The 17,183-nt window shown below is 35.7% G+C and overlaps 1 protein-coding gene across 1 annotated transcript in view; it reads right to left on the bottom strand.

Moving 5' to 3' along the window:
- Positions 1-6,282: 6,282 nt before the first annotated feature.
- Positions 6,283-17,183, bottom strand: part of SCN2A (sodium voltage-gated channel alpha subunit 2) — a 58,466-nt gene continuing 47,565 nt past the window's right edge. Inside the window, 7 exon segments of the mRNA XM_009640745.2 lie at positions 6,283-6,965; positions 6,968-7,309; positions 8,611-8,881; positions 9,761-9,865; positions 11,584-11,721; positions 12,771-12,824; positions 13,366-13,647. Of these exon segments, the coding sequence (XP_009639040.2) occupies positions 6,283-6,965; positions 6,968-7,309; positions 8,611-8,881; positions 9,761-9,865; positions 11,584-11,721; positions 12,771-12,824; positions 13,366-13,647 (1,875 nt within the window).

Here is a 17,183-nt window from a genome sequence, read left to right as displayed (position 1 = left end):
TCCCTCAGCCCGGCCCCATTGCAGCAGCGGGCGGCTTGGGGGGCGGGGAGCGGGGTTCTTCTGCAACCGAGTGGGTAAAAAGCGGGAGACCGCTGAGGTGAATAAACCTGTGCATAACTGGTCTTCAGTGTGTTAGCAGGTGTTTTTAGTAAATCTACAGATATGTAAAAAAAAAAGGGGGGGGGGATGGGAGGGAACCCAAGCAAAAATATACGGGCTTGTCAGTTTTGATGGTTTTTTGGTTTTGGTTTTTTTTTAATTGTAGTAGTTTGCCGTTAAGTGTAAATCCCTGTGTGAAGCATACTGATTATTTTCTGAATGGTCTTAATTCATACAAATACATGTATCTGCATTTTCTTCGACACCATTCCCTCCACAAAATCAACCAGCCAGTCGTAACTTCGGTCCTTAAATTACAGGATTTCAGGTTCTCTCATCTCTTCGTATCTTAGACCCTACCCTGCCAACTGCTTTTCCATAGGCAGAGGAAAACAAAAATCTTAATTCCAACACTGAGACCTAAGAGCTTGCTACATTAGTAGAGGAATATTCAGTTCTGGAGTAAACAATCTCAACAGACCATTAGTAGCTGAACATTCTTGAGCGAAGAGATGAAGAGCACCATCCTGCTGCGCCATTTGGAAGCATTTCGCCCAGTCTGGGGCGCACACCCAAAGCTAGGACTTACACATTGCATACATGATTGGGTATGCCTGGTTTTCCTGGTACCCTACAGAGAGGTAAATGCACATCTGGGATGACTTTGTGCATGTTTTCCTTAGCTTTTAATTTGTTCAGTACCTTCACAGCATTACATCAGAGAAAATTTCTTTTTAGAAATAGCACTCCGATGTGATTGCTACCTAAAATTTTGGCTCTACTGCTTTCAGCGTCACAAATGCTGCTTTATTTAGAACTGATTTTAGCATGTTTTACAGGATCACAGACGACTTTGGGACAATGTAAATGAAATCTCATTTTAATGCATTGGGAAGATAGTCATATGTCATAGCCAAAAGGCAACCTGGTGACAATTTCTTGTCCTTCAGTTTTTCAGGAAACTGCTTTGTGTCTCAAAGTGTAGGAAGCCCTGCTAGGGAAAAAAAATACTTAGATACCAGACATTTTTCCAACATACTTAAGTATCTCATGAGGGATTCTGTAAACTGGAGTTAGATTAGGTCATTTGCATGACAAGACTGGCACAACAAATACTGGTATTATTTCCCCCAAAATTCCAAATTCTTCTCAGTTCCACTGCCACCACTCTTGCAATGCCTGTTCTATGCCTACCTTCTGCATTCTGGTATCAGCCCTTCTATGGGCACGTATGCATCACTCGACGTGTATGCCTGCTCCATGACAGTGAAAAGTACTGTCTGTAAATTCGCCATGAAAGTTTAAAATTGTAATATTTTTCACATTATAATTGCATTCAGCACCCTAAGATTAAAAAAAAAAACCTACAAATCTGATACTTTACTAAAAATTCCAGCAAAGTTTCTGCTGACTTCTGCCCCTCATGTCTTAAAGCAAAATAATTAATTATAAATATTTTACAAATGATGTAGCAAACAATTTTTTTTCTTATAACACAAAGATAATTCCTCACTTCAAATGTAAAATGTCATTGAAATGATACATACAGTTTTGCAGCCTTGGTAGCTAGATAGCTTCTTCAACACCTGCTTATCTAGTTGTCTCAGAATACCTGACATGAAAAGGGGGTTTAAGCATCATGTACACATAAACATTATCCTACTGTAGAATAGTTTTAAATAGGATTAATAACCTGAAGAGTATAAGTGCAAATCATACTAAAGATCTTTCTGAAAGCATATGGCTTCAATTTTTTACCTTCTGCAAAATCTTGAGTTTTAATCACTACTCCTTATTTCTAACATTTTATATATTCGTATTTTATTTGCAGAGTACCTCTCGATGGCCAGTAGTTTTTAGTGATGAAAACAAAGACAGAACAATTAAATACAATAAAAAATGAAGTCTTTATTCTTTTGGCTCAACTGTAATGTGGTTTACTGTTCTTTATGGTAATAGCATTTTCCTGCATGCAGTTCACCGACACACAAGTCAATATTTTTGTAAAAGGAGGAGTCAACATCGAATTTTTGCTTGTGTAAGAAACACAAAATATCCTGATGTGATCAATTATACAAGTTTGCTATTTAATTCCTGTGGAAAAAAAAAGCATTGTGGATCCCATATTATATTTAGAACAGTTCTAGTGCAGCATGAATCAACAAGAATAAGAATAATCTATGTAAACAAACACTGGTAAAGATTTCATGAATAAAAAGACTACCTCAAAACTTCTGATGCAGGCAGTGCTAGAATTTTAAACAAATCTTCCCCACCACATTTCAATTACAAGTTATACCTATTTGGAAGCAAGTGCATTTTGGACTCAGTTTGAAACTCATTTCACATTAAAATGTGTGCAAAAATACAGTACTAATAAAAAAGCAGAAACCTAAAGCTACCCCATTCTTTCCTTTGTTTCTTATTTTGTGAAGTTCTTGAATTAAAAAGTGCTATGGATAGAAAGTAACAAAAGTGACAGTGACATCAACCTGAAGATAATTCTCATTTCTTATTTTATGTACAAAACGCTGAAAAATAAAATAAAATGGTATTTTTTACAATATTTATATTTTCTTAGAAAATTCTATCCATGTGTTTTTCAACAGATTAAGCAGTTTGCAACATATCCTGTACAGTCTGACTATACACCGTACAGTAGTCACTTAAAATTTTAGAATGCAAAGCAAGAAGCTCTTAAATAGCTGCAAACTATTGCTTGATGTCATGAGAGAATGACGACCGATTGAACAATTCGTTTCACTTAACCACTGAGATATGGCTTCCCATATTAGACTTGTAACAGTGGAAGGAGTAAAATTACAGCAGCAAAGGCAAGATAAACATGCATCAGTGATAGCTTCCAAACTATCTATAATGGTACAGAATACTTCATATCAGCTGTTGAAAGCTTGCAAACTACACTTACTGTGGTACATATTTGATGCAATAAATATTGTGCACAGGTCATTATTTGTTTGCTCAAACATGCACCACGGGATAAAATAACTATTTACATAGACGGTACTTTTTTAATCAACACATACAATGTCAACCTTGCTGAGAGCAGAAGATGGCTAAATGATACTGCAGGGTGAAGCAGAACAACTTCGTAATCCTTAAGTTTTGCGGGTTTTTGGTAAATTCAATTTCCCAAGTTCAGGTAAGCAGGTTTCTACAGGAGAATACTTAAAAACGGACGCTATGGCCCTCGGTAAATTTTCTATGCAGAGTTCGTTCAACTACAGTTAAATGACTTATGAAAAAATAAAACATCTGTTCTATTATTGTAGACTCTATGGGACTTTACAGGCACATTAAGATTTGTCTGGATGAGATACTAGACGGATACTGTTATTAAGCACCTCAAAATATAGAGCCACCCTGAAACATGGAAGTAGTTTTTTTTTAACTGGTCCCTACAGTCTGATTGGCCATTTTATCTTCTCTTCAGCAGTGTCAGCTGGTAATAAAAACAACAACCTCCTGTCAAGATGTTACCCTGTGTTACAGAGTTGCAGTTTGATGACGAGGGGTCACTGTCTTGTTATAGGCACTGACCTTTTATATATATATATAATTATATATATATTTATATATGTAAAAACTGTCAGTTTGGCATGTACCTCCTACAGGAGTCCTGTTGACACAAATACATACTTTCTCAGGCTGTAAACAGTTTATCACAAACAGAATTCTGTGTTACTTTTTACTTTCCCTGCTGTCTTTACCTTTATCTTCTTTTTCTGATTTGTCTTTTTCATATTTATCCTGAAAAGGGGGTTTAAGCATCATGTACACATAAACATTATCCTACTGTAGAATAGTTTTAAATAGGATTAATAACCTGAAGAGTATAAGTGCAAATCATACTAAAGATCTTTCTGAAAGCATATGGCTTCAATTTTTTACCTTCTGCAAAATCTTGAGTTTTAATCACTACTCCTTATTTCTAACATTTTATATATTCGTATTTTATTTGCAGAGTACCTCTCGATGGCCAGTAGTTTTTAGTGATGAAAACAAAGACAGAACAATTAAATACAATAAAAAATGAAGTCTTTATTCTTTTGGCTCAACTGTAATGTGGTTTACTGTTCTTTATGGTAATAGCATTTTCCTGCATGCAGTTCACCGACACACAAGTCAATATTTTTGTAAAAGGAGGAGTCAACATCGAATTTTTGCTTGTGTAAGAAACACAAAATATCCTGATGTGATCAATTATACAAGTTTGCTATTTAATTCCTGTGGAAAAAAAAAGCATTGTGGATCCCATATTATATTTAGAACAGTTCTAGTGCAGCATGAATCAACAAGAATAAGAATAATCTATGTAAACAAACACTGGTAAAGATTTCATGAATAAAAAGACTACCTCAAAACTTCTGATGCAGGCAGTGCTAGAATTTTAAACAAATCTTCCCCACCACATTTCAATTACAAGTTATACCTATTTGGAAGCAAGTGCATTTTGGACTCAGTTTGAAACTCATTTCACATTAAAATGTGTGCAAAAATACAGTACTAATAAAAAAGCAGAAACCTAAAGCTACCCCATTCTTTCCTTTGTTTCTTATTTTGTGAAGTTCTTGAATTAAAAAGTGCTATGGATAGAAAGTAACAAAAGTGACAGTGACATCAACCTGAAGATAATTCTCATTTCTTATTTTATGTACAAAACGCTGAAAAATAAAATAAAATGGTATTTTTTACAATATTTATATTTTCTTAGAAAATTCTATCCATGTGTTTTTCAACAGATTAAGCAGTTTGCAACATATCCTGTACAGTCTGACTATACACCGTACAGTAGTCACTTAAAATTTTAGAATGCAAAGCAAGAAGCTCTTAAATAGCTGCAAACTATTGCTTGATGTCATGAGAGAATGACGACCGATTGAACAATTCGTTTCACTTAACCACTGAGATATGGCTTCCCATATTAGACTTGTAACAGTGGAAGGAGTAAAATTACAGCAGCAAAGGCAAGATAAACATGCATCAGTGATAGCTTCCAAACTATCTATAATGGTACAGAATACTTCATATCAGCTGTTGAAAGCTTGCAAACTACACTTACTGTGGTACATATTTGATGCAATAAATATTGTGCACAGGTCATTATTTGTTTGCTCAAACATGCACCACGGGATAAAATAACTATTTACATAGACGGTACTTTTTTAATCAACACATACAATGTCAACCTTGCTGAGAGCAGAAGATGGCTAAATGATACTGCAGGGTGAAGCAGAACAACTTCGTAATCCTTAAGTTTTGCGGGTTTTTGGTAAATTCAATTTCCCAAGTTCAGGTAAGCAGGTTTCTACAGGAGAATACTTAAAAACGGACGCTATGGCCCTCGGTAAATTTTCTATGCAGAGTTCGTTCAACTACAGTTAAATGACTTATGAAAAAATAAAACATCTGTTCTATTATTGTAGACTCTATGGGACTTTACAGGCACATTAAGATTTGTCTGGATGAGATACTAGACGGATACTGTTATTAAGCACCTCAAAATATAGAGCCACCCTGAAACATGGAAGTAGTCAGACTCTGCTGCTTTGTGCGACGTCATGTTTTTCCATGCATGAACTACAAGTGCAGCATGCCTTCATGCAAATCACTTCTGTCTGTACATTATAGAGAATCCGAGAGTAGAACACCTGGTTCTCATACCCCCTTCCCCAACATAAAACCCATTTACAAAAATAGTCACATATAATAGTAAACAACCTGTGAATTAAAAAATGATAAGTTCACCAACACTGATTTTTGTAAAAATATGGCAAATGTGGCTGTTGAAATGCAAACGGTGGATACAATTTTTGTACTGCGTGTTTCATGTTAAACACAGAGATTCATAGGTTCGCACCTTTTTTTTTAACTGGTCCCTACAGTCTGATTGGCCATTTTATCTTCTCTTCAGCAGTGTCAGCTGGTAATAAAAACAACAACCTCCTGTCAAGATGTTACCCTGTGTTACAGAGTTGCAGTTTGATGACGAGGGGTCACTGTCTTGTTATAGGCACTGACCTTTTATATATATATATAATTATATATATATTTATATATGTAAAAACTGTCAGTTTGGCATGTACCTCCTACAGGAGTCCTGTTGACACAAATACATACTTTCTCAGGCTGTAAACAGTTTATCACAAACAGAATTCTGTGTTACTTTTTACTTTCCCTGCTGTCTTTACCTTTATCTTCTTTTTCTGATTTGTCTTTTTCATATTTATCCTTGTCTGGCTTTGTTACACTGTCATAAGAAGGTGGGGAGGTTGTGGATGGGGTCATATCTGTTTTTTCTGGAGTAGAGTTCTCATTTAGTTTATCCATAATCATATCCTCTTTCATGGGCAGATCGTCCTCATCTTTACCTTTATCTTGATTAAATATACATGAAACTTTTTTGACTTTTTGCCTTAAAAGGTGACGTCTGAAAGCACGCTGAATAATGACAGCAGATACTTCCTCCTGTTTTCGTTTTAATGTGGTTGTAATTGGTTCGTAGGAGACTTTTGAAGGATTGGCTGCCATAAACCGATCTTCCATCTGTATTCGGAGGGCATCCATCTCCCCACTTTCCCCTAAAACACGCTTTGTGAAAGCAAACAAGATGTCAAGGCAGTGAATTCTGTCACCGCTTACCATGGGCAGATCCATTGCAATAAGCTGGACTTTGTTTGGCTTTGCTATAAGAAGAGGAGGATCTAATGAAGCTGCAAAATCTGATAGTTTACTGAACTCTATGAACTGTGTAGCATCGGGATCAAACTTCTCCCAGACTTCATAGAACATCTCAAAGTCATCCTCACTCAAGGGTTCAGCACTTTCTTCAGTAGCAACACTGACGGGGCTAGCAAACCACCCCAGCCAGCAGAGGTGGTAATTTGAAATAGGCAGATCATGCTGTTGCCAAACGTTTCAAAGTTGAACATGTCATCAATCCCAACTTCCCTCTTAACGTAGGCAAAGTTGGACATGCCAAATATCGCATAGATAAACATGACGAGGAACAGCAGCAGACCAATGTTGAACAAAGCAGGAAGAGACATCATCAAAGCAAAAAGCAGAGTGCGGATTCCCTTAGCGCCTTTAATGAGACGCAGGATTCGACCGATTCTGGCGAGTCGGATGACTCTGAATAGTGTGGGGGATACAAAATATTTCTCAATCATCTCAGCTAAGAACATACCTGTTGAAAAACAAATTAAATTAGTAAAGAATATTATTACATTTAAAAAACATTCCTAAAGATTTATCCTACATTGTAGAACTTTAAGAAGAACAGGATATTGGAACAGATTTTAGAAATCAGCTATTCAGTTGTTTTTACAAAACCTTTACAGTTTGGTATGCTTTGGAAACCCATAAATCCCAGTGGAAATTCTGTAGTAATTTGCAGGAAAATTAAAAACTTCATCAATGACATTTCTAAGTATCAGTTGTATGACGATGTATGCAAACAGACACACAGATACACAACATCAATCTTCTTTAGGACAAACTGATAACTAGTGTTTGTAGACTAGCAAATGCTGAGACCAGAAGAATAGCTTTCTGTTTAACCGTAACAAAAATAGTCTCAGTTAATCTGAAGAAAGATCATATAGATCATATTTATAGTAGTAATAAAATGCCATGTAATCAAGTTATGGTATTCAATGAAAATATGTATGTTTGAAGAGAACTGCAACTTCTTAATCACACGTGAAATAACGTGACCACAAGTTTAGTATTCATGACACAGCAATTCCAAACATAAACAAACTGATAACAAAAAGGCTTCTTAGAACTCACTGAAGAGTAGAAAAATTGAGCATTATATTATGTGCCTCAAAGCAGAAAAGTAACTACATCCCATTTACAAAAATGGCAAAACCAATTTGCATATTAAGGAGTTCTGAGAAGTTAAAAATGGCAGAATTTTTACTCAAGTTCTTTCAGGTCGTCTGCTCTAGATAAAGCAAAGATTAGTGGAGCCACATATTTATTACTCCTGCTTCAGCTCTGCTTCTCTGGTTGCTCACTCTAGCTCAGGCATAAAACCTCTCAGGATCAAACAAAACTGTGAAGAAAACTAAGGGTTTTACCCTGCTTTCTGGGGTGCTTGCATGCTGGCCAAACAACAGTCCCACACATATTTTGCTCTTGGATTTTGGATAGCTGGAATCTTTTCCTGCAACTGCCGCTTAGTTTATATCAAAATTGCCTTTCATGTATGGGTTTGTTTCTTTGCTGAGGAATTTCTACTGAATTCAGAATAGAGATCTAATTTCAACTAATAGAAAAGTGAGAGTGTATGAAATATATTGCTAAAAAATTTCTTACCATACTGTTCAGTTATTTTATGGATAATATGAAATCAGAAGAAAGAAAAATTGTGGTCAGACTTTCTAGTGACAATGTTGAAGCAAAATATAAACAGCCTTTACATTCCAAAAATGTTTCAGTTTCCACAGAATTAGCCATTTCATAAAAACAAATTGTTCTTACCTACTATGGAGAGAATCACAACCACAAAATCAAAAATATTCCAGCCTATAGTAAAGTAATAATGGCGAAGTGAAATCAATTTCAGGACACATTCTCCAGTGAAAAGTACAATAAACACCAGGTTAATCCAATATAAAATGTTTTCCATGTCTTCACTCTGATCATCTGTTTCTACCATCATTGTGACCATGTTCAGGCAGATAAGTATCATGATACTGATATCAAATGCTTGTTTTGTTACAAAATCAAAGACCATGCCTTGGAATTTGTTCTGGGGGGGAAAAAATAAGATTCATTACAATATGCATTGGGTAAAATTTCTTTATCTAAATTGCTACAAATTATTTAAATCTAGTAGGAGAGGGATTTCGTGTCTCCCATGAAATCCTCCATTTGTATGAATTCTCCAGTTTGTATGTGTAAACACAAATTAAATAGAAATGCAACTATTGTGTTTATAAGCATTAAAGGGATGATTTCAAAATATGCATGGTGCATTTTTTTAAAGTTGCAAAGGAGACGTTGCCACCCTGAACCCATTCACTGTAATCTTTTGTGACACAGACCAGAAGATCAGGCCCAGTCAACATGGGTTTATGATAGGCAGGTCCTGCTTGACTAATCTGATCTCCTTCAATGAAAAGGTGACCTGCTTAGCGGATGAGGGAAAGGCCAAACCCTGCTCTGTAGTGCTAGGGTAGCCCTGCTCAGGAGAGAAAGCCATTGTATGGATTGTGCAACAGGAATGTGAGGCGCAAGAGGACTTTTTTTCAGGCAATGACAAGGTAACTTGCCCCCGTACAGCAGTTTCAGAGTCTTCCCCGATGACTGAAAAAGACTGTGCCCCTAAGGCTTTCACATATTTTGACAAATACACTGCCACATTTAGTTTTTCTAGTCAAACCAGTGTTTTGAAGAAATGCCACATAAAATGTCACTGCCATCAGCAGAGAGAAAATGAGGGGGCATAACGGAAAAGGAAGAGTCTTCCATATTCAGACTACAAAAGAAAAAAATGGATTTCAGATGAATAACGCTTTTCTTATATCACTTGGGTTTTTAGCTTACAACTTAATTCAGCCTAAGGCATAATTGAAACAATCCCATTTTTAAATACATGTAAAATAACAAAAAATATTTTTATTCTTACTGCTGGTCGAGGTATAGGCTTTTGTGGTTTCTTTGAACCCAATTTTTTCATTGCATTGTAGTATTTCTTCTGTTCTTCTGTCATAAAAATGTCTTGACCTCCAAAGTAAACCAAAAAGACAAAAACTGGTTACAATCACGTATCTCTATTGATTACTTACAAACAAAGATATTGAATAGTAATAAGCACTCTTGTTCACATTCTCACCTGTGGGAAAAGTTAGAACAGAAAAAAAAATCCCCTTTTATCAAGACTATTATTACTTTGGTAAGAGAAGAATTGCTTTACATATTCCACTCTCAATATCTAGGATTTTTTTTTTTTGAGAGGCGCTTGAACTTGCGTTGTTTGTGGTAGACCTCTGCTTTTTATTGGCAAGAGGAGAGGTACAGAGGAGGGAAACGTGGTTTTTCTTTGTTCTACTAAATTCCATCAGTTATTACAGAGACATAAAATAATAAAATATTCCAATCCCCTTCTCTTGTTTTTCCTCGAGAGTAAATTTTGGCAAAATTTCATAACTGACATCCATGATACCAAAGGAGAATTAGAAGGTATCCAGATGGTCATATTTCACAACCTCTTCTCTTTCCTCCACTGGGGCAGGACTTGAAGCGGGAGATCCTGGAACTATTATGTGGAACAAGTAGAAAAAAAATCCAATTTCTCTCCATGTCAACCCATTTTAGCACGTGGATCCAACAGCACTTCCACCATTCCAATAACGTTTTGTGTAGCCAGACACTTTAGGTAAGTTCTGCAGCTGAAACACTGTTACCATTTGAGGCAGTGTTGACAAAATACAAAGACTAAAGAGAGTACAAATAAAGGTAATACAATGTTTAATATCAGAGTTCAGAAATCTACACTGCTGAGCTCTGCAACATGAAGGCAGTACAGCTGAGAGTTTTTATAGCTACGTTTAGCTATTTCAATGGTTAGCCTTTTTATGAATCTATTATAGACTCCAGCCCCAAATCCACATCTTTACAAAGATGACATTGGGTATTTCACTAACCATGGACAGACATATCTTGTCACTTGCCCATCAAACCCTCATCAAGCCAAATTGTAAGCTTTAATAATTTAGCGTATTTAATATGCCAAGCACATTAATTTATCATTGTGCTTTTTTGGGCTGGGATAGAGTTAATTCTCTTCATAGTAGCTGCTATGGGGCAAGGTTTTGGATTTGTGCTGAAAACAGTGTTGATAACACAGAGATGTTTTCATTACTGCTGAGCGGCGTTTACACACAGTCAAGGCCTTTTCTGCTCCTCAACCCACCGCACCAGTGAGCAGGCTGGGGATGCACAAGAAGTTGGGAGGGGGCACGGCCAGGACAGCTGACCCCAACTGACCAAAGCAATATCCCATACCATATGACATCATGCTCAGCATAGAAAGCTGGGGGAAGAAGAAGGAAGGGGAGGATGTTCAGCGTTATGGCGTTTGTCTCCCAAATAACCATTATGCGTGGTGGAGCCCTGCTTTCCTGGAGATGGTGGAACACCTGCCTGTCCATGGGAAGTGGTGAATGAATTCCTTGTTTTGCTTTGCTTGAGTGCATGGCTTTTGCTTTACCTGTTCAACTGTCTTCATTTCAACTCATGAGTTTTCTCACTCTTACCCTTCCAATTCTCTCCCCCATCCCACCAGAGGGGGAAGTTAGTGAGCGGCTGTGTGCTGCTTAGTTGCTGGCTGGTGTTAAACCATGACAATCATAAAATGAAAAAATAATATTTTATGAATAAAGTTATTGTGTGTGGACCAAAAATAAGCATTTTTTAGCTTTCTTTTCAGAATAATGATGAAGTACTTATCTTCTTTTTCTGCTGGTTGAAATTGTCTATGATGACACCAATGAAAAGGTTCAAGGTAAAGAATGATCCAAAGATGATAAAGATGACAAAGTAAAGATACATGTACAGGTTATCTTCATACTTAGGCTGATCCAAAACCTGCAAAAAAGGCACAGAAACTGAGCCATAGTTTAACTGTGAGCACAGAATCAAATATCTGCTGGATAGAACTTAAGGCTCTGTTACTCTGATTTTTCTTTGTTATGGTCAAGTTCCCACATATCCATCCCACTGATCTTCAATCTATGAAGTTACAGTCTTGACAAAGAACTTTGCTATCAAACTTGATATTTCATTTTTAAAAATGCAACTGGTCTATTTGAGCATAGAATAAATACTGAAGACACAATTGGTCTAAACTAGTATCATACCATCTGAGTCTATAGACAACCAGAAACACCAGCTCATAAAGCCATAAACTTTTCTGTATATCTCATGGGAGGCCCCTGATGTGGGCTTGTGGAGTTTTCACTGCTATAAGCACTTAGGAAACTGCCCTGGATTATGGAAGAGAGGCATCCAAGCCATGTTTAGAGTAAGAATATTTTCTTGGTACAGCCATGCACATTTACTATACTACAACAAGCCTCCTGCTGTAAGTGTAGCTTACCAAAAAAGCTGGAGCTTTACCAGTATAGTTTATTCAGTTTTCTACTTAGAACTAGAGGACAACTTGCACCAAGAGAGCAAGGGGAAAGCAAAAGGGTAAGAAAATGCACAGGCTGAGTTAAGAATAGGAGTTGGGTGGCTTGCAGAGCACAGTGAAAGTCTCAACTTTACAAAAAGATCAATGTTACAAAAAATTATCTCTAAGCTGTGTATCAGTACCTTTTTCCAAATGTAAATAATGCCTCAATGCATACAATGAGAGGAGGAAAAGGCATTTCATGGCAATAGTTAAGTCTGCTTTGGAATTGAGGATTTTTGGTCCAACTGCACCATAGAGAACATGGAATCCTTTAGGATTGCTCCTCTGCTTTCTTTGCCTGTTGTATTTTTCCTATGGTTTCCATTTTCTTTAACTACAAAACTATAATAACTCCTTGTTCTCTCATTTTTACTGTTATTTCTGAAAGATGTTAAAATTACATTCTTAAATCTTGGAGCTCATACAGTCAAAACAAATGCAGTCAAGGGACTATACTCACATTACGAGAATCCACTGCTGCGTACATGATATCCATCCATCCTTTAAATGTAGCCTATAAACAGAACACTGGTGTTTACCTCATGCTTTTCCTGGAAAATGGCTTGTCGGAAACATTGTTTTAAGAGCTGAAGACTAAGTGTCTTTAGTGCTCATCATAAACACCAGCATAGTGCAATGTTAATAGGTGACTCTTGCCTTCTATAGTACGCTTTATTCATATACGAGAATTGCAAGCAAATTCTAATATCTGCCTATAGAGGACACAGCATCTATTACAAACATCTAGCATTTATGAGTAATATGTGATATAAAAGTTATTTTCTGTGTGTGAGCAAAGTAGGTGTACTTGATATATACTCAATGCAGCTAAGGTGAATTAGGTTTGAATTACGTATTTTTTTTCATAGTCAGCATAGCCTCTACGCTTTGTATTATTTCTGCAGAGTCATGGATTTATCCCATGCTTTATAATTCCAAATCAAGAAGTGAGAGACAAGCTTTCTAAATGAAAAAAACTATTAAAAACTACTTTTTACTGTTACAAGTAAAAAATAGAGATAAAGAGAAACAGAAATTAAGGAGTGGTGACTTACCACTTGAAGCAGAGAAAGATAACCAAGGCCTACATTGTCAAAGTTAACCTTCACATTCTTCCATCGGGCGGTTTCATTATTTTTTATGAGCTCCTCACATTGACTATAGTTGTTGATTTGGCTGATATCAAATCTCTCATCAGTTGTAGTGTTAACACAGTAGTAAAATTTTCCAGCAAATAGATTTACTCCCATGATACTGAAGATCAGCCAGAATATAAGGCAAACAAGAAGCACATTCATAATGGATGGAATCGCTCCTAAGAGGGCATTCACAACCACCTAGAGCACAAATGAAACCAAAGAGAGACAGTGTAAGAACATGGGCACCAGTATCTTACAAATGCTTCATCAACCTTTCTTAAATGTAACACTCTATTTTAATTCTAATATCTGTGTTACACTTTTTTAATGTTGAGGGTAACAAGTAAGAAAAGCAGTATAGAGGAAAGATAAAATGTCAACTTAATTAGAAGGAAAAACACAAACAGTAGCAAACGGTAGCTTTAAAGAATGGGAAAAAGAAGAACAAACAGATAAAGTAAAAAAAACCCCAAAATTAGCACTTATTAATTATTTTTTGAATATTTACTTAATGTATGTCTGCAAAACAATATCCATAATATTTCTCATGACTGATTGCATCAAACAGAACAAATTTTTTTCTCTTACATGTTTACTGGATAAACAGTCCAAATAAATATTACTGAGCAAATTTTCAATTGAAAGTAATTTTAAGACTTCTTTTAAATAACAGAAAACTCAGGGATGTCTGCATGTTCAGAAAAATCAGACACGTTTGAACCAGGAAATGAGCTGAGTATCTGAACGCAGAAAGGCTGTAGTGTTTAGGCAAATGGCAGATAAGACTTGAAGAAGTAAGAGACTTGATTTGATTCCCAAATGAATTTTGGGGAAAATCAGGCTTCAGGAAAGAAAAATATGAAAATGAGTTCATGTATGATGATGAATGATGATTAAAAACATGCCAGAATAAAAATAAAATAGTAAAGAAAGTAAGATTAGGGAGAAAGTAGGTCCATTGTGAATGAGAATGACTTATTTAATGATTAAATTGATAAACTGCTAAATTAGTTAACTCCTATTTTAAATCTGTTTGTAAGTAAGTCTAACAATATAGAATTTAATAACTATGGAGCACTGTTGCCAGTTTTAACAAAACAACTAGATCAGATCCTTAGAACATAATGAAGATTTTGTTTTAAATGCAGGACATTAGGTATTACATAGATGAGATTATTTAAAATTAATTTAGTTTATATGATGTAGGTACTACAACAGATCCTCTAGCACACTATGCTATTTGTTTCTATTTGGAATACAAATATGTAGCTTAAGCCTGTAAAATATTTTGGCATTACATTTATAGCTACAATAAGTAGGTTCCATAGACTCAATTACTTGTAAAATTAGTCATCTAGGTAGGTCACTTTTCATTCCTTGCCATTTTACAGAACAGAAAATAAAACCTTTGAATGTTGGAGTAGGTGATGAACCACCACCATGTATACCATATAGTAGACCTGGGCTGAAGGAAAGGAGAAATACTTGTTTTACTTTCAGGGCTCTGTTCTGCCAAAACAATACCTCTTGGGGTGAGTCATACTTTGGACAACATTTGAGATCCTATAGGACTTCAATGAAATTGTTGTTATGTTAAATTTAGGAGCTGGACCAGATGAGGTTCCTTTCAATGTAAATTACTCTATGACTCTATAAAAGCACAGAATGGTGGACGAAGTCCAAAGCTTCCATGCTTTTTCGTGCCAGACATTTTAAATCACATTTTGTAATAAGTGTTTACTTCTAATGGGGAAACTAAAAAAAAAAAAAAAAGTTTTATGCTCATACTAAAAATCTCCTTAGCAATACCTATGATAAATCAATAAGCAAAAATAATATAGCACTTCATCACTTATCAGCCAGGCAGAAAGGATTCCCTGACTAATGGGTAGATCTCTTCTGACTATTTTAAGAGTGCTGTCTTATGTTGACAGACCTGTACTCTCAGCTTTGACAGTGACATGACTGTGGAAGGCCATGAGGAGTAGTTTGACCTAAACAGAGTAATAGTTTAATACAATGCTGAATTAGTTTAAATTGGAAGTCCATGAACTCACTGATTTTAGTGGGAAATTTGACTAGAATAATAAATGGTGACATAATTTTTTCCCAATTCAAGAATATTTTCCAAAAATATAGTAGTTATTATTTTTACATTATTTGTATTTAAATATACCTCAATTCTTCTACTTAAAAATGTAAGTAGATTTCTTAAATGTAATAATATCAACCATCAGGAATAATTATTGAGATATAAATGGATAGTTAATGAAGTGAAAATATTTGTCCTCAAGCTTTCAGTCTCATTACACCCGAGAATTCTGTTCCTCTTTCTGATACAGCTGCAGGTCCAGTCATGTTCTTTCTTCAGTTGCTGGATTTCTACAGCTGACCTACTTTCTCTGGTTTTAGTCTGAGTCCTGAAGCTATAGCAGGACCAGCTTGTAATATGAATCATTTGAAGACATTCAAAACATGCTGTTGAGCATCCGTGAAAACACTGATCCAGAGACCTCCTGGCTTCCACTGGTAGTAGGAAAATGGAAAGAGGGCAGGGCCTGACAGCAAGTGAGAGTTTTTATCCTTTTTTACTGTTTTAAAAAAAGGTAGTATGTGCCTAGCACCATATAGCAGTGAGTGATACTGCTTGGGACAGAGCATAGACATACTCCCATAGGCTACTTTCATGAAGTCCCAAGTGCAAATTAAAGTCTATTTCCTCTAGCAATAGTAGGGAAGGTGCTGGGGAAACATCATGTTTTCCATAGGGGCAATGTTTTCTATTAATTATTAGTTTGGGCAGGCACAAGTCCTGATCCTAGAGAATAGTATGGTGGATTAAAATTCTAGATGTCTAGAATGAAATTTCTTGCTTGCATGTAGGAAGTACAGTCCTCACTGGAAGTAATTTTAAGCACCTATACAAATATGTGCACCATACTATATTGCCATATTCTCAGTTCATAGATGTTAAACACCAATGAAATTACTATGTTATGAACAGACATCTTGAATTTCCTTGTATCAGACCTTAAAATATTTTCATACTAATTTCTTCACCAACTTGAGCTACTGTATTTTTAAAGACATTAAGCCTGAAATTAATTTAAATATGGCAAAATTAATTATATCTAAGAGGAAAATTTCAATGGTTAATTGCCTAACTAATAGAAGTATAGGTTGCATTTCTAGTCTGAAGTTACCTAACTTCATCCACTATTTTTTATTGTATCTTTTGCTAAAGTCATAAATCTCTTCCTTATCTAGGTATTTTACAAAGAGATACAGCTAACAGATCAGGATCGAATCAGCAGGTAAAATTTACACCAACATGGAAGTTATGGGATAAACCTTAATACCCATAAACCTTCTTGACAAAGTAATTGTTTTTTCCTTGCCACAGCAAATTGCCACTTAAGCAATTTGTAACATTTTGTATTCAGTTTTTCTGCTAATCATTCTCCTAAAAAGCAACAGCTGATGTGTTTTTTAGTGAGATACTGTTGAGGTTTTAGATAGGCCTTGTATCTGATATAAACTTCCCAAATTTTCAAATTTGCTTCAGCAAAGTTCTAGAAATCTGTTGAGGCAATGAAGTGGTATCTTCTATTTGAAATTATAACCTTTCATCAAAGCCTCTTTCCTTCTTGGTTGAAGTCTTTTACTTTCTACACACATAGAGAATAATTTTCTTCAGAAGCTCACCAATTTGTAGGTGACTTATAAATTTGCTA

This window comes from Egretta garzetta, unplaced genomic scaffold, assembly GCF_000687185.1.
Source record: "Egretta garzetta isolate BGI_Z169 unplaced genomic scaffold, ASM68718v1 scaffold16, whole genome shotgun sequence".
NCBI lineage: Eukaryota > Metazoa > Chordata > Aves > Pelecaniformes > Ardeidae > Egretta > Egretta garzetta.
This window is presented reverse-complemented; position numbering and strand designations above follow the sequence as displayed.